General features: G+C 43.4%; 1 protein-coding gene across 1 annotated transcript in view; it reads right to left on the bottom strand.

Annotated features, from left to right (window-relative positions):
- Positions 1–11,274: 11,274 nt before the first annotated feature.
- FERRY3 (FERRY endosomal RAB5 effector complex subunit 3) overlaps positions 11,275–27,697 on the bottom strand; it is a 37,552-nt gene continuing 21,129 nt past the window's right edge. Inside the window, exons 8-14 of the mRNA XM_020869787.2 lie at positions 26,819–27,016; positions 25,842–25,970; positions 21,721–21,795; positions 17,074–17,276; positions 14,220–14,277; positions 13,450–13,517; positions 11,275–12,592 (exon numbers count right to left, since the gene is read on the bottom strand). Of these exons, the coding sequence (XP_020725446.2) occupies positions 12,500–12,592; positions 13,450–13,517; positions 14,220–14,277; positions 17,074–17,276; positions 21,721–21,795; positions 25,842–25,970; positions 26,819–27,016 (824 nt within the window). The 3' untranslated portion in view covers positions 11,275–12,499. The remainder of the gene's footprint in view (positions 12,593–13,449; positions 13,518–14,219; positions 14,278–17,073; positions 17,277–21,720; positions 21,796–25,841; positions 25,971–26,818; positions 27,017–27,697) is intronic.

The following is a 27,697-nucleotide window of genomic DNA, read 5'->3' as shown; positions in this document are numbered from 1 at the left end:
GTAGATTTCATTGAATTTATCTTGTCTGGGATTTACTGAAATTCTTGAATCTTTAAATTTATATCATTCACTAAATTGGGAAGTTTTCAGCCAATATTTCTTCTAATATTGTTTCAGCACCACAGTCTTTTTCCTCCTGGGACTCTAACAACATGAATGTCAGACACTTTACTATTTACCCACCGTCCCCTGAGGTTTAGCTTATTTCCCTCCCGAATTTTTTCTCTCTGTTGTTTAGCATGAAGAATTTCTTTTGATCTGTCTTCAAGTTCACAGACTCCTCTCTTCCTCATCTCCATTCTGCTTTTGACCCTATCCAGTGATTTCGTCCTTTATTTTGGAGATTGAATTTTTCAGTTCTAAAGTTTCCACGTGGTTCTTCTTTATGTCTATTTCTCAGCTAAGAATTTTAAAATTCATTTCAGGAGAGTTTGTATTTATTTCATAAAGCATTTTTTTCTAATAGCTTTGTGGTATAATCCCAACATCTGAGTGATTTTAGGTTGTCTTTGGGAGTTGAGATTTTTCTTGTTCTTTTTATAGCAAGTGTTTTTAGATGGTATTCACAACATTTACAATATTATATTATCAGATTCTAGGTTTTATTTAAATCCTATGGAAAATGTTGATATTTTTCTCCTAGCAGACAACCAACCCATTTTATTATTTCAGGCCACAAGTTCAGACAAACCTTTTTATGGGTTATGGCTTGAATATTAGTTCTATTTTCAAAGCCTTTGCAGTGCTATTTGAAATTTTCTTGCATTGGTGCTGCTCAGCAGACAGCCTGGAATCTGGGAGGTGATCTATCTCATCATTCAGTTCTCAAAGTTTTTAGTAAGATGTTTAAGATCAGATCCAGGCTGACACATCTCTGGAGTAAGTCCAGGAGCTCACAAACCACTTTGTGGTGTAGGTTCCAGCTTTCCCCTCTCTCTGATTTCCCTAGTCCTTTCCCGTGTCTCCCACTTTGGGTCCTTTAACCAGAAATCTGGGAATTTACTTTCCCTACTCAGTATACTTACCTCAACTACTCTTTTTAAAAATTCTACTTGTCTCATTTTATTTCCTCAGCCTGGGAAAGCACCTTCCTATACTCTGTCTGGCTAATATTAATTTTTCAGGTCTTAGCTTCACATCATCTTATCCTAAAAGCCTTCCCTTATTGTCATATCAGTTATGTTGACCCCTTTTCCCTAGGACCCAGCATAGTTCATAGTTACATATGTATTTGTTTACTGATCTAATATATCTCTCCTACTGGAGAAGGGATGAGATAAGTGTCTTGTTCACCCTTATGTAATATTTCTATATTTGAAACAGTGTATGACACAAAAGACACACTCAATACATATTTATTTACTTAATTTCCTTACATCTACCTACCCACCCATGCATGTCCTGCCTTACCTCCCAAGAGATATTAAGATCCTCATATCCAAATATGGCCTTGGCTTTTAACAGTCAAATTAAATCTTATCTTTTTATAACTTTATAATTTATAAAGCATTCCCACATTTCCTTTATTTTCTTGCCTGATTTTATGAAGTTGAGAGGGGGAAAGGTAAATAAACAACTGAACTTTACATCTCAAGGAACTAGAAAAATAAGAGCAATGTAAGCCCAAAGTTAGAAGAAGTAACAAAATAACAAAGATCAGAGTAGAAATAAATGAAATAGACACTAAAAAGACAGTGGAAAAAATTAATGAAGCTAAGAGCTGGTTTTTAAAAAAGATAAGCAAAATAGATAAACCTTCAGTCAAACTTACCAAGAATAAAAGAGAGAAGACTCAGATAAGATTAGAAATGAAAAAGGAGACATTGTAACTAATGCCACACAAATACAAAGCATCATGAGACTACTGCGAACAACTATATGCAAAAAAAAAAAAAAATCAGACAACTTAAAAAAAATGGTAAAATCCTGGAAACACTAGTCTACCAAGACTAAATCATAAACAAATAGAAAACCTGAACAGATCAATTACTAGTAAGGAGACTGAAGCCATAATCAAAAATCTCCCAGCAGGGAGTTTGGGATGGACATGTACATGCTGCTATACTTAAAATGGATAATCAACAAGTATTGCTACATAGTTTTTTTAAATTTCAAACTATATTACAATACTATCATACTCAGAAGAGTATAGTACTGGCATAAAATAATGAAGCAGAATAGAGCCCAGAATAGATAGAATCCACACATACATGGTCAATTAATTTATGACAAAGGAACCAAGAATATACAATGGGGAAAGGACAGGCTCTTCAATAAATGGTGTTGGGGAAACTGCACAGTTGCAAGCAAAAGAATAAAACTGGACCCTCATCTTAAACCACTCACAAAATTCAACTTGAAATGGATTAAAAACGTGAACGTTAAGATCTGAAACCATAAAACTGCTAGAAGAAAACAGGACATGAGCTCCTTGACATTGGTCCTGGCAATGATTTTTTTTTTTTTATTTGACACCAAAAGAAAGGCAACAGAAGCAGAAATAAACAAGCGGGACTGCTCCAAACTGAAAAGCTTCTGCTCAGAAAAGGAAACCATCAACCTTGGGCTTCTCTGGTGGTTCTGACAGTAAAGAATCCACCTGCTATGTTGGGTTCGATCCCTGGGTTTGGAAGATCCCCTGGAGGAGGGCATGGCAACCCACTCCAGTACTCTTGCAGGGAGAATCCCCATGGACAGAGGAGACTGGCAGGCTATAGTCCATGGGGTTGCAAAGAGTCGGACAGGACTGAGCAACTAAGCTTACAGCACAATTAAAAGGTAACTTATGGAATGGGAGAAAATATTTGTAAATCACATATCTGATAAAGGGTTAATATCCAAAATGTATAAGGTGGGACGTCCCTGGTGGTCCAGTGGTTTGGAATCCGTCTGCCGATGCAAGGGACATGGGTTTGACCCCTGGTCCAGGAAGATCCCATATGCCATGGAGCAACTGGGTCCATGCGCCACAACTCCTAAGCCTGTGTGCTGCAACTACTGAAGCCCACTTACCCTGGAGCCCATGCTTTGCAATGAGAAGCTCACACATTGCAGCGAAGAGTAGCCCCAGCTCACCGCAACTAGAGAAAGCCCATGCGTGGCAGTGAAGACCCAGTGCAGCCAAAAATAAACATTAATAAATAAAAGTTTAAAAACCAAAATGATAAGGAATTCATACAGCTCAATAACAAAAGCAAACAAACCACTCAAATGAAAAAATTGGCAGAGGAACTGAATGGACATTTTTCTAAAGAGACATACTAACAGCCAGCAGGTACATGGAAAGATGCTCCACATCACTAACCACCAAGGAAACGCAAATCAAAACCACAATGAGATGTCATCTCACACCTGTTAGAATGGCTATTGCCAAAAAAAGAGACAACAAGCATTGGTGAAAAGGGAACCCTTGTGCACTGTTGTTGGGAATGTAAACTTGTGCAGCTGTTGTGGAAAACAGCATGGAGTTTTCTCAAAATGATTCAAGCCGTTCGTGACAAGGGACATCAAAATGGCCAGCAAACATCTGCCATGTGCTGTGCTACACAGTATTACGGTAACAACAGAAACGCAAAACCAGATGGCACTGCGGCACCATTTCTTGCCAGAATGGCAACAAATAAAATTTCTGAAAGTTCTTGCCTAGTTTACCTGAGGAGATGGAGAAAAAAGGAGGGTTCATGTACTGTCAGTGGAAGGGGAATTTGGTACAACCACTTTGGAGTTAAATTTGGAACTCACCAATTTGACATTGTTCATACTCTATAACTCAGTAATTCCACTCACAGAGATACACCAGGGAGAAGCCAACACATATGTATATGAAGGACAATACATATATATGAGGACAATACATGTGTATGATGTGTATATGTATATGAGGTATACATATATACATCATACATACGTGATGTATACGTATACATGTATATGTGTATGTGTATATATATGATGGACAATACATGTATATGATGTGGCTGTTACAGCAAAGCACCTCACTGTCCATCAAAAGGAGAATAAACAAATAAGCAAACTGGACTATAAGCCTATATAATTCAGAGTATTCAAAATTAATATACAGCAGCTGAAATGAAGGAAGTAGCTCTATTTGTATCAATATGACTGAATCTCAAAAGCATCGTATTGAGTTTTAAAAAAGCAAGTTGTTAGGATTTCCCTGGTGGTCCAGTGGTTAAAGACTCCACACTCCCAGTGCAGGGGATTCCCTGGTGGCTCAGAGGGTAAAGAGTCTGCCTGCAATGCAGGAGACCTGAGTTCAATCCCTGCATCAGGAAGATTCCCTGGAGGAGGAAATGGCAACCCACTCCAGTATTCTTGCCTGGGAAATCCCATGGATGGAGGAACCTGGAGGGTACAGTCCATGGGGTCGCACGGAGTTGGATATGACTGGGCAATTTCACTTTTACTTTCCCAATGCAGGGAGCCTGGGTTCCATACCTCCTAGGGGAACCAGATCCCACATGCCACAACTAAGAGTTAGTGTACCATAATTAAAGATCTCGAATGTTGCAACTAAGACCCACAATAGCCAAATAAAAAAAAATAATTTTTTGCTTTTAAAAAGCAAGCTGTTGAATGATACTCAGAAGATAATGCTTTCCTTATGATAGCTTTTGCACATCTTGATATGACACATTTTATCGCTACACTATATAGAGATGGATATACACTCTACAGACATGCCTTAAAACTATAAATAAGCCCATGAGAATGAAGAACATCGAAACCAAGATAGCAATCAATACTTGGGAGAGACAGATCCACTGGCAGCAGAAATAGACCCAGTGTTTCTCCCCATCCTGCACCCGTGCTTTTTGCCATGTAACTTTAGGAACACTTCTCATCAAGACAGCGAACCTATTCCCTCACTCCTAGAAGATACAACGGGTTTGCAAATTGCTTTAACCAACAGCATGCAGTACATGTGACACGTGTCATTTCTGAATCTAAGGCCTCAGAAGCATTGCACGATTCCACTGTCTATTCTAACCAACCTGCTTCCGCAGGTAAGCAAGTCTGGGTCAGCCTCCTGGAGGAGGAGACCCAGTGAAGGACCATCCAGGTGTCCCAGCTGAGGTCAGCCTATTCCAGTCTGCAGCCAGCCGACCCCAAACATCCGAGAGAGATGATGATCCTCAGAGCTGCCCACCTGACCTCTGAGGCCCGTCTGAAAACTCATGACAGAGCCCAAGTAAGACCAGAGTAGCTGAGGTGACTCCTTAGCTGTAAGGAGTCAGAAGGCTTATTGTCTCAGCCACTAAGTGTCTGGGTGGTTTGTTACTGAGAAGTAGCTGATATAAAGGGGGAGTATGGAATGGAGGAGGAGCAGAAGGGACAAGTGTTCAACTGTATCATTCATGTTTCATGTCTTAAAAAAAGAGAGACCTGGGACTTCCCTGATGGTCCAGTGGTGAAGAATCCACCTTGCAATGCAGAAGATGCTGGTTCCATTCCTGATCAAGGAACTAAGATCCCACTTGCTGCAGGACAACTAAGCCCGCACACCATAATTAGTCTGTGTGCCCCCAACGAAGAGTACAGTCCTGCAACTAAGGCCCGATGCAGCCAAATGAATTTTTTTTAAAAAAACAGAGAGACCTGAAGCAAACATAGCAAAATGTTCAGTTCAGTTCAGTTCAGTCGCTCAGTCGTGTCTGACTCTGCAACTCCAGGAATCGCAGCACGCCAGGCCTCCCTGTCCCGGAGTTTACTCAAACTCATGTCCATCGAGTTGGTGATGCCACCCAGCCATCTCATCCTCTGTCGTCCCCTTCTCCTCCTGCCCCCAATCCCTCCCAGCATCAGGGTCTTTTCCAATGAGTCAACTCTCCGCACGAGGTGGCCAAAGTACTGGAGTTTCAGCTTCAGCATCAGTCCTTCCAATGAACACCCAGGACTGATCTCCTTTAGGAGGGACTGGTTGGATCTCCTTGCAGTCCAAGGGACTCTCAAGAGTCTTCTCCAACACCACAGTTCAAAAGCATCAATTTTTCAGCACTCAGCTTTCTTCACAGTCCAAGTCTCACATCCATACATGACCACTGGAAAAACCATAGTCTTGACCAGACGGATCTTTGTTGGCAAAGTAATGTCTCTGCTTTTTACTATGCTGTCTAGGTTGGTCATAACTTTCCTTCCAAGGAGTAAGCGTCTTTTAATTTCATGTTAAGATTGCACAAACATAGGGAGTAGAAAAATGACGGCTGGCCATATAATTCTCCTAACTCTCCTAACTCTGTATGCCTAAAGTATTTCACAATAAAAGAAAACTTACACGGAAGAGTAAATATCCAGTGTGCTATGCCAGACAAGTTGGCCAAGATGATTTTTTTAGAAAATATTTTATTGTTATTATTTTGACTGCACCACCCAGCACATGGGATCCTAGTTTCATCAGGGGTCAAACCTGCGACCCCGGCATTTGAAGCCTGGAGTCTTAACCACTGGACCACCAGGGAGGCCCTGGCCAAGATGATTTTAAAGAGAAAAACAAGAAGAAACTGCCGTCTCACCTCCTCCCTACTTCCCTGGCACCACACAGAGCAGAGCAAGTGGACCAGGGATGGCAGAGCTCCTACCCTCTTCTCTCACCCCCGGGACGTCTTCCCTAACCTCCTGGCACTGGATCCCGCGCCAGCTTTTAATCCTCCAGCCTTAGTGAGTCATCCGCGAGACAGCACACATTTGATCAGCTCTCAGACAGGAGATCCTCAGAGATGAGCCAGGGGAGCATCACAGGGGTGAATTCTAAACGGCTGCTTCGGGGGCAGTGGACCTGAAACCTCATAACCACTTCATACTATTGTTATGTTCAAAATCTAGGTTCACCCAATAAAAATGTGAGAGTCCTTCCTGTCGCACTCAAACACGAGGTTAGTCACCTCCCCTGTGACTTCCTCCTGACACTCTAACCTGCCCCGTCCTTTGTGTCTGAAGTTGCTGCCACTCCTGGCAAAGGTGGCAGGGTGTGTCTGCCAGGAGACGCGCGCTGGCCCATCGAGAGAGACGAGGGCTCCCAGCGGATATGCACTTGATGCCAGAGAGAGGCAGGGCCGAGCTGGCTGCTCTCGAGGGGCTCAGCATCCCTCTCGGCCCGATGCGTCGCTCCTGTGTCTGTTCTGATGTCCAAGCCTGCTGGGTGCACCGTGTCCACAGGCCACTGTGTGCACGGCATTCTATGCTGCCTGTGTAAGCACCTTCCTGCGTGCGGCTGGTCCCCCATGTTACCCTGAGTGCTCGCTCCGACTCAGCTGGGCTGCCTGCTGCCCCAGGACACGCTGTGCTAAGTGACTTCGTGTTCCTACCATCCAGTGAAAGGAAAGAAGGAAAAGAGAAAGGTCAGACAGGAAGGAAGAAAGGGAGAAAGGGGAGGCAGCAGGAAGGAAGGATAATAGCAGCGTGTATTTATAGAATGACGCTACACCAGGTCGTGTGCACTTTCTTATTTAATCCTCCAACTACTCGGTGAGGTAGATACTATTATTAATTTTTCCTAGCTTACAGATGAGGAAACATCCTTCCGAGGGTTGGGTAACACGCCCGGTGGAACAAGCCACAGCCACTGAATCGGGGAGGCGGTCTGTGAACAAGATTTGTTTAACTGAGTCCCCATCTCTGACACCAGACTGTCCAGCTGTATTCCCATCTCTGCGGCTAGACTGTCGTGCTGAGTAGAGTTTTGAGCACAGAGGAGCAGATAACGGGGAACCAGGACGTGACTCTAAAGAAAGAAAAAAGGAGAGTAGAAGAGAAGGCAGAAGAGAACACGGATGAAAGGGGAGATCTACAAACACAGATCTCACACCGGACCTGCGAGTGTGGTTTCTGCTTCATTCCTCGACATCTCCAGAAAGGAAGTATGTGCTTCCCGGTGATGTGTTCCAGGTTTCATTCTCCAAGTGCCAAAGGCATCCACAGAAAGCCCGTTCTGCCCGCCTGCCTGTGAGAGAAGACAGGCAGACAGCTGACTCTGGGTCCATACCCCAAGTTAGCAAGTCCTGAACCACTGCTCGGGGAGGCGGGGTGGGAAATACAAGGCTCTCATGACATTCTTATCAGCCAGTCAATACATAACCTTTCTTATGTTCATTTCTGTTTAAAGACACCTGATTTTAATAGATTGCTGACTCATTAACATTGAACTCAGGACAAGCAGCACCATAACTGATGCCTGGACAGAGCTGGTACAAAGACCTGTATTTCCCCATAAGGCACATCACAGCCTCCTAGCACTGAGGAATCCTAGACGATCCTTCAGCGCGACACTTGGGGGTGTATTTTATTCTGTAAAATCGTCAACAAAACTGTCACAAATGTGGCAGGAAATAGACTGTGAAAAGGACACTTGGTTACGTCGGTGGAGCTGAAATCAGAAGGCAGAGGATCACCCTGCTCTTCTCAGCGGGGAGTGTGCTCATCTGCTGGCTCGGTTTTCCACCGTTCTGCATGTGTGTGTGCACATATGATGCCCAGAGTGGTGCCAAGGGCCCCCATTTCATCCTGAGGGTCAGTTACATCCAAGCAACTTGGAATTGATGAGGCTATTGCTTTTTGTTCAGTGGCTAAGTTGTGTCTGACTCTTAGCAACGTCATGAACTACAGCACGCCAGGCTTCCCTGTCCTTCACCATCTCCTGGAGTTTCCTCAAACTCATGTCCATTGAGTTGGTGATGCCATCCAACCACCTCATCTTCTGTCAGCCCCTTCTTCTCTGCGCCTCAATCTTTCCCAGCATCAGGGTCTTTTCCAGTGAGTTGGCTTTTCGAATCACATGGCCAAAGTATCGGAGCTTCAGCTTCAGCGTTGGTCCTTCCAATGAATATTCAAGGCTGATTTCCTTTAGAATTGACTAATTTGATTTCCTTGCTGTTCAACAGACTCAAAGTCTTTCCAGAACCACAATTTGAGAGTGTCAATTCTATGGCACTCAACCTTCTTTATGGCAGATGCTTACTTACTTTTGGGGTTACAAATAAATGTTAGCAAGTAGGAGAAGTTGCAAATATAGAGGCCACGATGAATGAAGGAAGATTCATTGCAGGTAGTATTAAGTTCGACCAGTTCTCAGACTTGGACATTCCAGGAACTTGGCCCTCCTCTGGGAAAACAGGAAAGGAACAGAGACCTTGGGTGTATGATAGTAACTGCAGCTGTATATATGAGGACATCACATACTTGTCTGGCAGGGACCCTCAGAGGCCAGCCATCCATGTTGAGGCTTTAGCTGGGATTCTGTTCTGGTCATTAGAGATGGTCAGCAGCGCAGATCCTAGAAAAGCCTACCAAGTCTTCTCACTTGAATCAAGTAGCTCCTCAAATCCATCGTCCTTGTATAGTTTCTGGAGGCTGGATTTTGCTCAGCTCTGTGCCTGTGTGTGTAGAAGAAACTCGGCAAACACGGGCTGTGAACTGAATGAGGCTCCGCTGGATCTGCCCCCCACATTATCTTATCCTGCCCCTTCCTTTGTAAAGTACCCTTGAGGAAATATTTCTAAGTTTGAGGTTCCTCGAATTGGTCGTCCTTAAAGGTGTCTTAATGATGTCACTGAGCTACTGAAAAAAAATCTTTTCCAAGATACATTTCACCAGGACGAGACTTCACAGGTGAACAGAAAATGGCAAGGATTTGTTTCTGATTTTGTGAACCTGCCAGGAATGACAGGGAGCATGGTATGCCCTGATACTGCATACCGCTTGCTGATACTCATTCACTTTCACCTAAATGGGAAAACTCAATCCTGAGGGAAATCAACCCTGAATGTTCATTTGAAGGACCGATGATGAAGCTGAAGCTCCAATACTTTGGCCACCTATGATGAAGAGCTGACTCACTGGAAGACTCTTAAGCTGGGAAAGATTGAGGGCAGGAGGAGAAGGGGATGAGAGAGGATGAGACAGTTGGATGGCATCATTGACTCAATGCATGTGAGTTTGAACACACTCCGCGAGATAATGAAGGACAGGGAAGCCTGGCTGCAGTCCATGGGGTTGCAAAGAGTTGGACATGACAGAGCAAATGAAGAATAGCAACAGAAGAGATATTCTTCACCTAGAAACTGAACAACAGGCCCAAGGAGCCACCCTTTCCGCTCTGCTTGTTCTTTCAGCAAAGCTCGGCTGATTCTTCCGAGGGCCTCTGAAACAGGCCTCTTTCCGTGAATCCATCTTTCTTTTGTGGAACATTTTTTTTCCTCCTCGTGAGACTCAGCCAGGATCCAACAGAAGTGACACAGATGGCGTGTGCTTTGCCAGGAGATCAGCTCAGCCAGCACCCAGGCAACCTAAGCTGTTTCCCTTCAAATTCCTCTTCATGCCTCTCTCCGACTCGGGTCACACTGCCATGCTGTGAAACAGCTGGGGCCACCCTTCCCTGCTGCAGCGAGGTTACCGCCTTGCTGGGTTTTGAGTATGTGCGTGGGGGCAGGGGAGGAAAGGGCAGGGGGGACCGGAGACTTCAGGCTCAGCGCCCGCCTCGTCTCCAGAGCATGCTTTTAAAGCCTTGAGGGCCTCATCATCTGTCTTCGGGATCCTTAACTGTTTGTACCAATTGAGAACTCGATGCTCACCGAGATGGTCTTTGCCACCGCCCCACAGTCTGGACTGAGGCCCCCGGGTCTGCACAATATCCCTGAAAGGCCTTTGCGGTCAGTTTGTTTCTCCCAGCTTCCGCTGGTGTTGCACCGTCTCCCTTCACTCCACCCCTGCTCCCGTCTGGACTGCATACGGTGGGCGCTCTTCCTCGTCTCAGCCTGCCAAGCAGCCTCCTTCTCATTCATGGAGTGTCTGAAACCACTCCCATCCAAGAAGCCTTCAGGAACATGGGGGGTACAATCTTAATCTCATCCTTCTCGGTCCAAGCACACCACCACGGACTTCATCATCTACGGCTGCACTAAAATCTGTACCATTTGGTACTTTTAACTACACACTTGCTACCAGCTTAGTGTTTGGTGTGTGTTTATAAGAATGGAACTCTGCTCAATGTGATGTGGCAGCCTGGATGGGAGGGGAATTTGGGGGAGAATGGATACATGTGTTATGTATGGCTGAGTCACTCTGCTATCCACCTGAAATTACCACAACATTGCTAATCCGCTATACCCCAATATAAACTATAAAGTTAAAAACAAAATGGTATGTAGCATCATTGCTGGATCTTTCCAATCTTGGCTGTTGTCTAGTTGCTAAGTCGTGTCTGACTCTTTGCGACCTTGTGGATTGTATGGACTGCAGCCCACCATAGAAGCTTGCATCTGCTAATCCCAAACACTTAATTTATTGAATAGGCACAAATTGTAACATTTTTTTTTGGATGCAGACCATTTTTACAGTCTTTATTGAATCTGCTACAATATTGCTTGTTTTATGTCTTGGTTTTAGTCACAAGGCAAGTGGGATCTTCGCTCCTGACCAGGGATCGAACCTGTACGCCTTACACTGGAAGGTGAAGTCTTAACCACTGGACCCCCAGAGAAGTCCTGGCATGAATGTTAACGCCTTTTATTGATCCCACTACACCCACCTCCAATTTGAGCTGACACAGTATGAACCCCAGCAGTCTCTGACCCTGTACCAGTACATTCCACTTTCTACCTACCTTGTTTTGTGTTAGAATCAGTTGCAATGGTAGCATTTGTGCTTAGAAGACAATCTCTTGCTCCAAGGGCAGAACATCTCTTGGTGGGACCACCGGGCTCTTTGGAAAAGGGTTTGTAAAGTGATAGTGAGCTGTGGACCCAGCCTGGAATGGTGTTCTCCTTGGGGCTGTTATTGGACAGTTGCTGCCTTGAGTAGGTCAAGACACTTTCTGTGTTATGAGAAAGCACTGTCTCTGCCAAACATGTTTCTGTAAGTGATTATGTGCAGGCAAACCAATAAGAGTGCTTTTTGTTTCTTGCAGCTTCCCAGATGGCGTTGGTGGTAAAGAACCGTCTGCCGATGCAGGAGATGTAAGAGACGCATGTTCAGTCCCTGGGTGGGGAAGATTCCCTGGAGGAGGGCATGGGAACCCACTCCAGTATTCTTGCCTGGAGTGTTCTAGCCTGTCAGGTTCTGCTGTCCATGGGATCACAAAGAGTAAGACATGACTCAGTGACTCACTGATAAGCCTTGTACCTGGGTAGGATTCAAACTTTTGGAAAAGTCAAGTATTTCCATGAAATTGTAGTGAATAATCTCCTACATCAAATGCCCATGTGTGAAACAGAGAAAGTTTGAACCCACCAATATTCACAGATAGAACAACGGGGAAACAGTAGGGAAAAAAAAAAACAAGACCTTTTTTTCCCCATGAACAGGGCTTAAGAATGAATGTATAAGTAAGGGGCTGATCACCAGTCTGTACAAATCTGGGTTTTTGGAATGTTTCGCAGACGTTTATCATGACTGGATCTGTGCCTTGGGTGACAAGTTCTCTTTCTGGGCATCTTCTGCTTGACAGGATCCCAGCATCTTCTTCAGCATGCTGGTCTGTGGGGGCTCAGTGCTTGGAGGTCAAGGTCAGTGTCGATGACACCCGGAAGATCTGGGGAAGCATGTTACTAAGTTGGTAAAACATCTCTTCAGAAATACTCTGTAAGAGGTAACAAAGAAAGAAGAGTTTGCATTTGTTAAACTATCAGTGATTTTTAAAAAATGTTTTTAAGCATCTTAAAACATGGAAGTAATGCAAGTCCTTTAAGTCCTGGACATAAAGTGGAATGTGAGAACCTCATCTTTGGAAACTGATTCAACTGCATAGCTCTGGGTAGGGACATTTCCGTGGCCCCAGTGTCTGAGAACCCACGCTGTGTCTGTCAAGCAGTAAGCCTGATAACTAGAAAAAGCCCTCAATACTACTAGTGTAATCAGAGATGAAAGTACCACTCATTGTGTTGAATTCTACACAGAAGACAGAATCGTTTCCTGCTCATGTCTGCCTTTACAAACTCTTTAGACTCTATAGAACATAAATGTGGGGAAAAAAAGGAAAGAGGAGCCAAGTTTGGCTTTGTGTTAATCAAAGAACCCTCGAGTGGTAGACGCTAACATCTTTGACGGTAAACGGAGTGCCTTGATGGCTCCGAACACTTCTCCCCCTAAAACACAGAAAGCTGTGAGCATTTTGCTATGCAGTAATGAGTTGAGGGCGGGGCTTCCCAGGTGGCTCAGTGGTAAAGAATACACCTGCCAATGCAGGAGACAGATGCGGGTTCGGTCCCCGAGTTGGGAAGATCCCTTGGAATGGATACCCACTCCAGTGTTCTTGCCTGGAGTGTCCCATGGACAGAGGAGCCTGGCGGGCTGGAGTCCATGGCGTCGTGAATAGTCGGACATGACTGAGAGGTTAAACAACAATCACAACACTGTGTGCAGGGCAGTGTGCCTAGCCACGTCTGTGAGGAATGCTATGCAGAGCTGGACTGGGGTGAGATCCACCCGGTAACACACCTGTGGCACCAGAAATTGCACTGTCCTAGAAATCCCTCCGTCCCACGAGGCCATTTCCATCATGAAACCTGGAACAGAGCAACAAACGTGGCTGCATGATGAGTTCTGGTCTTCAAGCCTACCTGTCCTTTACTGAAAGTAAACTGGATGTTTACGGTCAGGCTACCTGTCTTCACGTTTTAGGTACCCACTTCCCCGTGGGAGAGGCTAAGCCCGAGGGCCAGATACACTTCTGTAATCCTTAATTCTCCACACCAGCACGGTTTCACATAGTGCTATCAAAACACTTGGAATGATCATTTCTTGAGTTCTATTTTGTCTCCACACAACGAAGCCAAAACAGGTCATTAAAGATTCCTTAAACATGTGGTTCTATCTTCTTTTCGGGAAAATGAAAGATAGCTGAGAGTAAGTTCTATCAATGTTCAAATATCGCTGCATTTCAAGAGGGTTGGAAATGTCCCTGGAGGCCTAATGGTTAGGACTGGGTGCTTTTCACTGCTGCAGCCCAGGTTCAAGCCTTGGTCGGGGAATTGAGATCTTACAAACTGCACAGCATGACCTGAAACAAAGACGAGGGCTAGAGATTTTATTTTGTGATTGGAAAAGGTTAAAAAGCCCATTATGAAGGATTTGCTCATTAAACCATTTAACTGGGGCACCAGATGACCAAAGGAATGGCCACATTCTTTCACCTGGCTTGCTTGACTGTCAAGATTTTCGAGGGAGAAATACAGGTCCTTGTTGTTAAATACAAGGTTGGATCTTACCTTTGACGCACTTGAACACCAGTTCCGCTCTCCTTAAGCACCAGGGTATAGTCATTTCCTAAAACACAAACAAAGCAAATCATGCTTTTGACAGAACTTGGTAGGGAAAAAACACCTAACTAATCTGTGCTTTTCAGTGAATATGACGGTCACCCCTGTGGAGGGAACAGTGGAGAGAATGCGGGTTAAGTGGCTGGACGAGAGCCTGGGGTGGCTCCGGGGTGCTGGCTGGTGACGTTCTGCTTCATCACCTGGGCACTGGTGATATTGGTGGTCAGCTGGGGAACGTGCAAGCTGTGTGTTTCGGTGTGCTTTTCCCAGGGTGTATTATATGCTAACAAAGGTTAAAAGGGCTCCCGGGCAGCTCAGTGGTGAAGAATCCACCTGCCAATGCAGGATACGTGGGTTTTTGATCCTTGGGTTGGGAAGATCCCCTGGAGAAAGAAATGGCAACCCACTCCAGTATTCTTGCCTGGAAAACCCCATGGACAGAGGAGCCTGGTGGGCTAGAGTACAGGGGGTCACAAAAGAATCAGACGTGGCTGAGCGACTAAACAACAGAAAGGTTAAAAACAACAACATCTGTGTCGACCACGACCATCACAACTAAAACCCGCTGAGTCCCAAACAAGTCAAGTTCACAGCACAAACAAGAGGAAAAGTCAGGAACTTGGGGTTTGTGACCTGCAGGTTCACTCCCCATCTGTCAGGTTAGACTGATTCCAGGATGACACTGTCTTCAGAGCATGAAGATCTACAGGGATAGAACTGGTAAGAGCAGGATATCTTCCTTTTGGCCAATGGATTATTTAAAAAAAAACTGCAATTCAGGGAGGTGGGAAGGGGGGTTCAGGATGGGGAGCAGATGTATACCCGTGGCTGATTCATGTCAATGTATGGCAAAACCATTACAATACTGTGAAGTAATTAGCCTCCAATTAAAATGAATAAAGTTATAAAAAAAATTAATAAAAATTGCAATTCATTTTATCAACCCCAGGACAGGACCATTGCCAACAGTGGTGTCAGCTCACATGCGCTGCAGTGTGGGCACTGAGTGTGTGGCAAGTCTGTCTGTTACATGAAGAAAACAAGAGACGAAATGCAGTGGGACCCTTGTGTGAAAGCTAAGACAAACACCGCCTCTTTATCCTGGGCAGTGTCGTCTGAGTTTGCAGGACAGACTCTGTGACCTGAATGGATGTTTAAATACGACCGATGGGAGGAGCGTGGCTTGATTTACTCTTGTGAATTAAAATGGGACTCTGGATGCAGACTTAATGTTCTGCAGCTGGCTGTCCCGATTTAAAACATGTAACTTCTGTGACACTGTGGGAGAGGGGACGCTGCTAGTGTCAGATGTCTGGGAGTGAAGCCGAACTTGGTGACTTTTGGAAATGCTGCCTTTGAGGTTGTTTCCCACCTACATAGAACCATTTTTATAAACTGGTTAACCAGGAGTCCAGCTGCAGGCATGTCTGGATACTTCCGTGGGGCCGGACCTCGTCACAAACTTTCTTTGTTTCTCCCCAAAGACTCTGCTATAGATGGGCTGGTTTGTGATGAGAAGGATGGCTAAAAGTTCCTGGTGGGACTGAAACTCATAAAGCGACAGTGGAAGAAAAGAAAACAATAAAACTTGTTGGTCAGTCACTTCTACTGTCAAATGAGGTATGACTGAGGCTGACAGGCTAAGAACGCTGACGCTCCTCTCATTAAACGGAGCCAGAGTTCTCTTAATCAGAAGGGCGTGTGTCCGGTATAAAACACAAACGGATGGTCAGTGGGAAATCATTTAAATCACCTTGTCTTACATGGACTTGAGCTGTGTGTGTGTTTATACAGAGAACTGCAATTAAAGTGAGGCCTCCTGAATATGATGAGTCTAAGCGGGGACTCAGTCACTCTGAAAAGTACAACATGAAATCTTCTGCACTGAGTTTTTTGGTAAGAGGGTTTACACACATCTGGTAAATAGCTACTCTGGTAAATAACTTTCAATAATCAAGGAGTGAATGCCCTTCCTTTCACAATCTGTCCTTGCTGGCTAGCCATTTTGCTTTTTAAAGAATGCCACTCGAAATCAGCACCACCATGCTGCTGGTACGGGTCCTTCACCCCGTTGGCCACTGGCTCTCCCGGAAGGACCAGCCAGCACCTGTTTGCTTTGAGGCTGTTTTGCTCCTCCAGACTCTCTAACTAAAGTTGGATTTAACCTCTGTATTATTTCCACAACTTATCCCCTGTAACCAGCTTTCATGGAGGGGAGAGAAGAAAGCCATGAGAGAAAGCAGACATGGGAGGATTTTTTAAATTTAAAACCGGAAAATACAGTCTATAGCAAACGGGGTGAACGACTGTGCCACATTTTAGCTGTAGAAGCCAGTGTGCATTATAGCAACAGTGTCCTTGACCAACTGGTTAAAGGAGGCTGGCTTTTTCCTGCCAATGAGCAAGCATCTCTTTCGACTGCCTACTCAGAGAATGCTAAATAATTTGAATGGTTATCCAAGCCAATACAAATGCGGAGGTAAACCTAATGTTACCTAAAGACAAAAAATGAGGAGAAGTTGGCGGGCGTCGGGGGAGGGAAGGGGAGGATTAGAGGCACGTGCCTCACCCAAAGCTAAAGTTAAGTTTGACGTTCTACTTTGCCTACCCTAAGAGAATGCTGTAACTCTGAACATATGTGGCTCGGGATTATTCACTGCCTTATATGACATGTCACTCGATTGTATTAACCAGATAGGAGATGTAAAGGTTCATTAAAAACGAAAAGTGCTTTTCAAATGTAAACATGCTTATTCTAGTGTTGCCACATTCTCAAACGCTGGCACTGTTCCCATCTGCTTACCTCTGACATATCGTGCACCAGCAGAAGGGGAATGCTGACGGTCGTGATGTCGTGGGTACAGCAAACCTTGAGGATGTTTCGGAGCCCCATGATGGCGGGGTCCCGAGCAGTGATGTTTCCTGATTTCACGTTGTCATCCACACAAAGGTGGAAAGCAACATGTATTTCTGAGAGGTTAGAGTGCCGCGTGATGTAAAATTCTCCTGTGAACAGCAGATAACAATCATGACTTTCAGAAACACAAAGCACGTTCACTAGTGGGCTTCAGAGATGACTGGGATGGGCAGTCAATGTGCTGAACCAGCAGAGTTTATCAGGGACCTGTGTGGAACTCAGGAAGCAAATAGGATTCAGTTCAGTTCAGTTGCCCAGTCATGTCCGACTCTTTACGACCCCATGAATCGCAGCACGACAGGCCTCCCTGTCCATCACCAACTCCTGGAGTTTACTCAAACTCATGTCCATCGAGTTGGTGATGCCATCCAGCCATCTCATCCCCTGTCGTCCCGTTCTCCTTCTGCCCCCAATCCCTCCCAGCATCAGGGTCTTTTCCAATGAGTCAACTCGTCGCATGAGGTGGCCAAAATATTGGAGTAGCACTACTGAATTCTCGGAAAGGTGATGGAAAAGAGAGGAGATGGCCGAATTCATCTTAGGTTCATAAACTGGTATGAAGAGACCACCAAGCAGTAAAGTACATCAAATGAGTGCTCATCATCACAATTTTGATATAAATGCTCAAAGCGCTCTAATTCACTCAAAATTAACATGTCAAGACAGGCTACTTGAAGACCTGTCTTCCCCACATCCTGCATCTGCTCCTCTCCATCTCAGTTTAGGGGCCCAGTTTCCTTCCATTAGCTGCAAGGACAGAAACACACGAGTTGGCCTTCATTACTTTCTTTTTCTCAGGACATATGCCCCCATCCAATTCACCACCAGCTATTTTCAGTGTTGTTGTTTAGTCGCGAGGTTGTGTCCAACTCTTTGTGACCCCATGGACTGCAGCACGACAGGCTTCCCTGTCTTCCACCATCCCCTGGAGTTTGCTCAAATTCATGTCCATTGAGTCCATGGTGCTGTCTCATCATCTCATCCTCTGCCACCCCCTTCTCCTTTTGCCTTCAATCTTTCCCAGCATCAGGGTCTTTTCCAATGAGTTGGCTCTTCCCATCAGATGTCCAAAGTACTGGAGCTTCAGCATCAGTCCTTCCAATGAATATTCAGGGTTCATTTCCATTAAGATTGACTGGTTTGATCTCCTTGCTGTCCAAGGGACCCTCAAGTCTTCTCCAGCACCACAGTTCGAAAGCATCAATTCTTTGGTGCTCAGCCTTCTTCATGGTCCAACTCTCACATCTGTACATGACTATTGGAAAAATCATAGCTTTATCTATATGGGCCTCTGTCAGCAGGGTGATGTCTTTGCTTTTTAATACACTGTCTAGGTTTGTCACAGCTTTCCTTCCAAGGAGCAAGCATTTTATTTCATGGCTGCAGTCACTGCCCGGAGAGATTTGGGAGGCCAAGAAAATAAAATCTGTCACTGCTTCCATTTTTTTCTCCTTCCATTTGCCATGAAGTGATCTATAACAATCACCTCAACTATCTCAAGTCTGAACAACACTGCATTTTTATTGCTATCACCCTAGATCACAATACCATCTTATCACCTAGGTTTCAGCAACAGTCTCCAAATTAACCTCTCTGTTCCCATTCTTGCCCACCAACAGATCATATCCACACGTACAGTTAAAATGATTTTAAGTACAGATCAGATTACATAACTCTCCCACTTAATATGGTCCAAAAGGCTCACATGACACTCAGGAAAAAACCCAAACTCCATCCTCTTGTCTCACCCTCTCCTCCTGCCCCAGCCACACGGCCTTCCTTAAGGTCTTCAAATACACCAGCCTCGTTCCTGATCCAGGGCTGCTTCCCGAGGGCCCTTCCCCCATGGCTCCTGTCCAGATGACTGCTTTTCACCAATCATGTCTCAGAAGGAAAGTCACCTCCTCCCAGAAGTCTTCCTTGATTGACCCATCTGATTGATGTAGGACTCCCTCACCCCTCATTCATTCTCTTTCACATTGTTCTGTTTTATCTTCTCCTCAGCACTGAAATTCTTTTGTTATCTGTTTACCAGGTTGTTTTAAAGAGTGCACCACTGTTTACATGCCGTGACTTAAGGACTTTTGTCTCTCTCGTTTATCGTGCTGTCTGCAGCTCATGAAACTACAGGACCTGGTACATAGAAGGTACCTGGTAAGCTTTGGTTTGCTGAATGGGAATCAAATGTTTTCAACCAAAAGCTTGTTTTATCAAGCCTTAACATCCAGGCTTTCTACAATCACTCCATTTCCTAGGTAGCCATGCCAGCCATTGGCTTTTATATTCGGCAGTTTCTGTCAATGTAAACAAATAGAAAGCATATAAAAATATGTTTTTATAAACACACCTGCCTCACTAGAAATTCTGAGATGTTCTTCGAGGAAAATCCTGCTGTTCTAAAACCTAGTCTTCCATCACTAACCCACGTCCCCACAAATTCCGCTCATCCTGGCCTCAAGGTCCTTATCTTATGATTTTACTTTATATTTACTTATAAACACAGAGTATGTTTAAAGCACTTAACACACACTGGCACAGTGTTTAACCATTTCCAGTTACAAGTGTACATAAGTTGTGTCACTGATAGGCCCTAGTCAAAAGTGTTTTTTTTTTTTCTTTGACTTATGATACAAGAACTAGATAAGCCATAAAAGAAATTAAAGAAAGGCCAGTGACAGGCCAAACTAGACAAAAGAAACATTAAGAGAAAAAAACTTGTCTGGCAAGAAGTGGTACGGCTGACATTTCCCTGGCAGGCAACAGGAGACGCAGACTGCTTATCAGAAACCAGGCAGGTCCCACGAAGCCTCACCTTTCGAGCTCTGGCTGATGGCTTAGGTGATGGGAGTCACCATGTTGAACCTGGGCCACGGCCAGCACGGGGGCTGATGACTTAGTGCACAAGTCAGGTGTTCCTAATCCCCAAGCTGGCACTGCTTTCTCTGACCTCAGACGACTTGTCCTGTGCCTCGTTTTACCCGTGAGGAACATGGGGGTCTCGGAGTTGGTAGCGGTGATTGAAATAACAGAAGACGGTAGGAAAAGGGACCAGACTGGGTGTTAAGAAGATCTGGCGTCTAGTACTGACTGATTGAGTGATCTTGGGCAAATCAATTCAATTTATGGATCCTCTGTACTTCATGAATTAGATGGGAAAAATAACGCCTGACTGCTTTCCTTACAAAGCCGTTTTAAGAATTAAAGAAGCTGATGTTTAATTCTTAAGATGATACAAGCTACAGGTAATTAGATAACGACAAAGCAAACTCACTGGTTAAAAGAGACATAAATCAAACTCTCTGTAACTTTGAAATCTAGAAGCATTTTGTGATCTGGACCCTTCTAATCTCCTGTATCCTTCCTGGCTAGGCTGGCAAGCTTTCTCCAAACGGAAACTCAGAAGCTACCAGCATAGCTCACTGAACACTTATTACTCCTTCTCTGATGCTGACTTATGGCACAGTCTCCTGATTTACTAGTAACAGCCAGATTTTCACCTACAGGCTTTCTCCAAGAAGGACTGAGATGGAAAACACACACAGCAAAAAAGAGTTAAGTTTAAAAAAATCAGACATCTGTACCTCCAGAACAGATAAGGGTGACACATTTTAAGAAAGCCACTAAATATAGATGATTTAAATTATGGATCTACAAAGAGATAAGATAAATCCTGTCTCAATGAAGGCATTTTTAGACAGAGAGGAGGAGTTTCCTGCTCCACAAAGTGGAGAACTGCCACGTGGTGACGCAATCCCTGCCACTTAGCATTACCCTCCGGGGTGGGCTGTCTGAGGTGGGCGCGCACTCGGAAGCCGACGACCACAAGCGAGCTGGCCGGGAGGGTAGTGAGCACCAGGATTACGTGGAATGTGGCCTCGGCATCGAAAATCTGGGGAAGGAAACGGGGCCAGACAACCTTGGTTGTTTGTGTACCTATGACATGTGGTTGAAGAAACTTGACACAATGTCTGCAAACGGACCTTCCTGTTGTGACCTGTCATACAAACACTGCTGAGGGTCATCAGAGGGCATGAAGTCTGGCAGAGCATCAAGGGCCTGAACTACCAGGTGATAAGCAATATTCCCAAGAGATACGGGAGATTTAAAGAAAGGGAAGACAGGAAAATTTATGGGGAAATGGCAATAAAAAAAAGATTCTAAATCAGATGACCCGTGTTCTTCCCACGTGTTCAATTATTTACATCTCTATTTACTGTTGTTTATATATCAGAAGAAAGATGATTTATTGGCTCATTTAAGAAACTAAGAAACAATGTGTGAAGTAGCAAATAATAATAAAAACTTATGCAACGGCTTGAGGAATTTTTCTTATATGCATCTGGGAAAACTCAGGGCTGGTATAAGAATAAGGATTTAGTTGCTGGACACTGTGACAGTGTATTTACAGAGATAGAAAGTTCTAAGGTGATACACTTGACAAATTGTATAATGTATACCAAAAGAACTTGTGTTTCAAATCTATGATTTCAATGCATGTGATTATAAGAAAACTGCAAGTGAAATAATACTCACCAGGTAAAATATTTAAATAGTTTCTATCTGCAGTTTTAGTCTTATCATCACTTCCTCCATTTCGGCTTCCAGAATCTATTCATAAGATAATGCAACGTGAGAGAATACAGTTAACGTATGAGAACACACTACTACTGTCCCCCAAAAACCACAACAGTAGCAAACATTTACTAAGGATCTCTAGGTATCAGGTGGTCTGATACATGCTTTATATGGATGGTCTCTCTTAATTCTTACAAAACTCCTCTAACCACAACACTGTACCCTTTTCACCTTATACATGAGAACAAAGTCTTAGATGGGTTAATTCATTTAAGGAAGGAGGCACGGGTAAGTGGCAGAACCAGGTCTGGAACTCACACACTCAGATTCCAAATCCTGTGGTCTTGACCACAGGAGACTTGCCAAGGCCCTGTTTTCACTGGGCGGGTCCGGGCGCTAAGTTAACGACACCTAAAGTAACTTCATTAGGGGCTGTGGGGTGGCCATCGCTATTTGTAGGATCTGAGTCACTGTTGAGAATATAACGTGCTCAGGACGCAGGCTGATGGTCAGCAGCACCAGGAATCAACTGATACTCAGCCCATCCTTGAAATCTGTCACTTCTTTTCTGACACTATATACAATTTCTTCCAAACAGATACTTGAGATTCCATTTCAAATGGAGTCTTCTTTTCCCCCCCAGATATTCAATAGTTTTTCTTTCCTTTTAGAAGGCATGACGTTACTTTGAAGGATAAATGTTGGTAAAATAAAATATAGCACATTTGATTATTCATTATTATGGCTGAACATATTATTTTATATGTGTACATATATTTTTAATAGAAGATACATCTGAATTTTATAAGAATCCTAAGAGAACTGAAAAATGCAGCATGATTATTATTAGCATACCTATCTTTAAGAAACTATATGTCTATACAAATTAAATATAAAACTATATTGCAATGGCCTTCAATATCAGAAAAGCACTTGAAAACACTCAGAACTTCAAATGAGTAAACTGAAACTACCAAGGGAGCATTATAGTTTTTAAAAAAGTTCTGAACAAAAGTAACGCCGCGTTTTACCCACTGACTACTTTGAGTAATTGATTTATAACACTGTACCTTGTAAACACATATATTTTATAAATAAACTGAGGGAGGGAGAGGCATAGACATAAGGCTCTGTGTTGCCAGAATCCACATTTAATGCATGGGTTCTCATACAGACCCATGAAATTGATAGGCTCTGAATAAATGGCTGCTCGCAGCACAGAAAACAAAAAAAAAAAACAGTAAATGGGGACTCTTTAATTTTGTTCACGTGCAATCTGAAACTGACAAAATCCTTCCTAAGAAACAAAAAAAAAAACAGTTTATAGCCTACCCTGCTTTCCAGGTTTCAAAGGTAATACCCTGTAACACTAAAGAAGATGGTTATTTTTAAAAATGGGTGTAAAACATGTACAAAAATGAAACTGCTTTTGGCTTATCATGAACCACGGAAACACAAAGATGCTGATATAAAAAACACAGAAAAATAGCAGAGTGTCTTAGAATAGACAAACTTGTGTACCAGGATGCAAACGTGCAGAACAAACACATGGGCATGTCTCAGAAAAGGAAGTGATGGGGAAAGCATTTTGGCAACTCTGCTATAACAACACGCGGGCTCCTCTAAGAAAGGAGTCTTTTATAAACCTACTTGTTTCACTGACTCACTTAAAAACCACAAAATAGCTGCCTGAACAAGAACAAAATACTACCATGATGTACACACGGTGCCCTAACCATGTGGTTTAGAAACTTTCCGTCCCCACACACTTACTAACCTCTCATAAATAAACTCAGCACCCTCCGCCTTCTCCTACACTGTCGTGATCTCTGTCTTCATTCTTTTAGTCACTACTGAGAATAATAGCTGAACATCTCTGATCCCATCCATGCCTCTTTGAATGAAATGGAGGCAGGAGTCGGCAGAAGAATAAGAGGATGCGCTGGAATTTGCCTCAAGGTCCTTGCTGGGGTACACTTCCAGGCTGATTTCCTAGACTCAGCCGGGGTCTGTTGTGAGTGACGAGCATTGCCAGAGCAAAGCCATGGTTACCCAGAGTGGAAATACAAACTGGTGGGGTCATGGTGCAGAGTAATTGCTAACATTATCAGAGGTACAACTGCCTATGCCCTTTAGCTCAGGAATGTCTCTTTAGGACTCTGTTTCACAGATATGCACACTCATGCAAGATGATCTATGTGTAAGGTTATTCATGCCTTATTACTTAGAAGAGAAAAACTCTGGAACAGATGAAATGCCCATTAACAGGGACCTGATCATTAAGGGAACTCTTATCCAGCAGTAACAGGCTCTAAGGATGCTCTGTCTGTACAGACGTGGAAGGATGCCCAAGATAAACTATTCGGTGGGAAAAAAGCAGAGGACAAAAGAGTGTGCAGAGAAAGCTGCATTTGCACAAAGTGGGAAAATCTGTAAATACACACAGACACGTGCTCACACACACGTTCATAAACGCGTGTCTGGAAGGTACATGAGACACAGCACTGGCTGCCCCAGGAGCAGGAAACCAGATGGCTGGTGGACAGAGTCAGAGTCTCTCACCGTATGCTCATTTGTACATTTGAATTGTGAATCTTGAGGTGGTACTAGTGGTAAAGAACCCCTACCAAAGAGGAGACACAGGAGACGTGGTTTCCATCCCTGGATTGGGAAGATCCCCTGGAAGAGGGCATGGCAACCCACTCCAGTGTGCCTGCCTGGAGAACCCCACAGAGGAGCCTGGTGGGCTACAGTCCATGGGGTCGCGAAGAGTCGGACATGACTGAAGCGACTTAGCAAGTATAAGACTATCTTTACCTATTTCAGCAACAATTACAATAAAAAAAAAGGTTTTTTAAGTCTACTGAATAAACAGGGACACTATTATGAATGCTAATCAAGTTGATTCTAGAGAACTGCCTTCTATCATCAGAACAGGAGGAATTCTTCAACATACATGGGAGAGAGAATAAAGTCACCAAGCAAAGGTATAGCAGTGTCTCTGATTACTATAAAAAACAAAACCCATGGGCCCAAAGCATCAAAAAACTCGAAGGGTTTCTCTGAAACACTGCAGCTGCAAAACAAACAAATAAGACAGACAACCAAAGCACCAGAAGCAGATTTAAAGGTTTGACCAACTATTTAAAAATGTGCCGTATTTTATTTCTTGGGCAAGACATCAAGTTTCTATAAGAAATAATAAAACACTGAGTATGTTCTCAAGCCATATAAGAGCATATATTGTAATTTTAAGCTTGTGACATACGATGAAATATCAGAAAAATAAGAAAAATACACCTCATGTATACTCTTGAATGAATATTACCCTTATATATTTAGCTCCTAACTAAACAAACTTATGGCACCAATTTACTTTTTAAAGAGATTCCTTTTTAAACTTCCATTTTTCAATTAAAGGTAGCAGAATTACTCTGTAACTTGAGCTAGAGTATCTTCTTTTATGTCTCCCCTGTCTTTTCAAAGGTTTTCTTACACATAATTAGAAATCACTGAACAGAGACACCATGAACTTTTTCCATAGCTTTTAAACCATCTTCCAGTAAATTTCCTATAAGGATGTTTAGATTGTGGATAAATATAGAAAAAGCAGGATATAGTTCTAAACATAGTAATTTTTAAAAAAGAACAACCAAAACTAGTTCTTGTAACTGACTTCATGCTACCTAAGTGGATCAAAGATGGAACATATAAGAAGTGTATATTTCGGGCTGTTTACCCTATGATTTCAATGTCCTTTACAGTACTAATTATATCCGTTGTAGAGATACAGAACTTGAAGAAAAGGATCCCAACTTTTCACTGAGTGCCTACTTCAAGTACAACTACAGAATCAAAATTTAAAAAGTTTTTCTAAGGATCTTGAACAAAATCAGGCAGAAAAGGAAATTAAGAACAGAATTCAAACTTCTAAAGACTTTGAAATTTGTTCTTAATTTCTTTCTTCCACCTTCTCACCAGTACAACTTTCTCTGTTTCGGGTGGCCAGGATGCTAAGAGAGTGCTTAGAGACAGAACATCCTCAAAGTGAAATTTTTTAAAATCCGAGTTTCACTGACCATGAGATTCTTTCAACTTGCTCCTGCGCTGGGTTCTTGCATAAAGTACGACCTGCTGGACAACCTCCAGCTGCTCTTCAATCCGGGGGAAATGAAAGTCAGTGCACTCCTGGCAAACCGTGGCGAAATCTAAGGGACCCAACACAGTTAACGAACTTGCAAAGGTGAAGTATCAGATCTTTAGTGTTTACTTTAGAAAGATCCAGCAGAAATGCAACACAGTATTCCCAAGGACGCCATCTCATACTTGTCCTCTCTATAATTATCTCTTAAGTAAGTTAAGGGACAACAATTTGGTTTTGATCTGAAACTCACTCTCTCAATGGCTCAAAAGAATACATAATTAATAGGCAAGGAAATTTTAATATAAGTCCAAACCTTCTTTAAATAGTAGATACTTTGATCATAATCCAGTCCCCAAAAGTGCTAAAAAATCAAATTCTTACATTTATGATAGAAAATAAAATATTCAAGCGTCTTAAAAGCAGTTCCACATTTCAATGCACTTTCTATGTCAAACTCTTAAAACATCATCAGAAAAAATAAACTGTACTAAGAGGGAAGGCAGAATTCAACCTGGCATTTTTAAGAAATAGATTATTTAAAAATATAAAGAAAAATCATGACAAATGGATGAACTAAAATTTATTCAGGATCTGCTTCTAAATTGAAAAATGTATTTATGTCTTGATTATTCTTCTTGTGATAAGGAAAAGGATCCTTCTTGGAAAAGGATCCTTAAAAGTATTATCTATGATAGGATTTTAAGAAAAACACAATGCCCTGAAGCACCCCAAGGGTGGTCAAGTATGAAACAAATCTCACACGGCCACCTCTGGGTCTGTGTGCTGTCAGGACTACCTGAAGACTGGGGTGACTCAAGCTTTTTTCAGTTCTTTTCCTCTAACTGCTTTCTCTTTCAAATGGCATTAAATGGAGAACTTTGAGGGCGTTAACTGTGCATAATGTTAACGTACCTCTTTTAATGCCACTGTAGGAATTGATTCGATTATCGACCAGCAACACCAGGCCACAAAGGGACGTGGAGTAAAGCGACAACGCTGTCTGCAGTCGGTGGAGCTTCACGCCACTTCGGTGGTTCCTCTTGTGCTTGCAGAAGTCCAGCATGTCTGCTCTCAGCAACCTCAGGTTATGCATGGTCTTCAACTGGGCCCCTGGGGGAAGGCAGCAGGCCCAGAAAGATACTTAGACAGCTGCAGAAAGCCAGCAGAGCGGGAGGCAAATCCCTGTGGCAGGAATCCCAGCAAATCTGCGCTACGTATACTTTAAGATGGGCTTTTCCATTTTCTCTTTTGCTGTTGTTTACTTGCTGAGTCGTGCCCAACACTTTGCAAACCTATGGACTGTAGCCCACCAGGCTCCTCTGTCCATGGTGATTCTCCAGGCAAGAATACTGGAGGGGGTTGCCATTTCCTCCTCCAGGGGATCTTCCTGACCTAGGGATTGAACTTGTATCTCCTGCACTGGCAGGTAGGTCCTTTACCACTGAGCCACCGAGGACGCTTGTGTTCTATTTTAATCATGTTCTATTTTAATAACTATTAATATCTCATCTTTGCACTTGAAAAAAAATAATAGATGAGCTAAAATAGAAAACTTACAGCCAAGAAACATAGGCTTTCTTGGAGAAGAACCTAATTTTTCATTTTAAAAGTGAAGTGGAAGTCACTCAGTTGTGTCTTGACTCTTGGCGACCCCACGGACTGTGGCCTACCAGCCTTCTCTGTCCATGGGATTTCCCAGGCAAGAACACTGGAATGGGTTGCCATTTCCTTCTCTAGGGGATCCTCCCAACCCAGGGATCAAACCCAGGTCTTCCGCATTGCAGGCGGATT

This window comes from Odocoileus virginianus, chromosome 23 (genome assembly GCF_023699985.2).
Source record: "Odocoileus virginianus isolate 20LAN1187 ecotype Illinois chromosome 23, Ovbor_1.2, whole genome shotgun sequence".
Lineage (NCBI taxonomy): Eukaryota > Metazoa > Chordata > Mammalia > Artiodactyla > Cervidae > Odocoileus > Odocoileus virginianus.
Note: the sequence above shows the minus strand (reverse complement) of the source record. Positions and strands in the feature narration are given on the sequence as shown.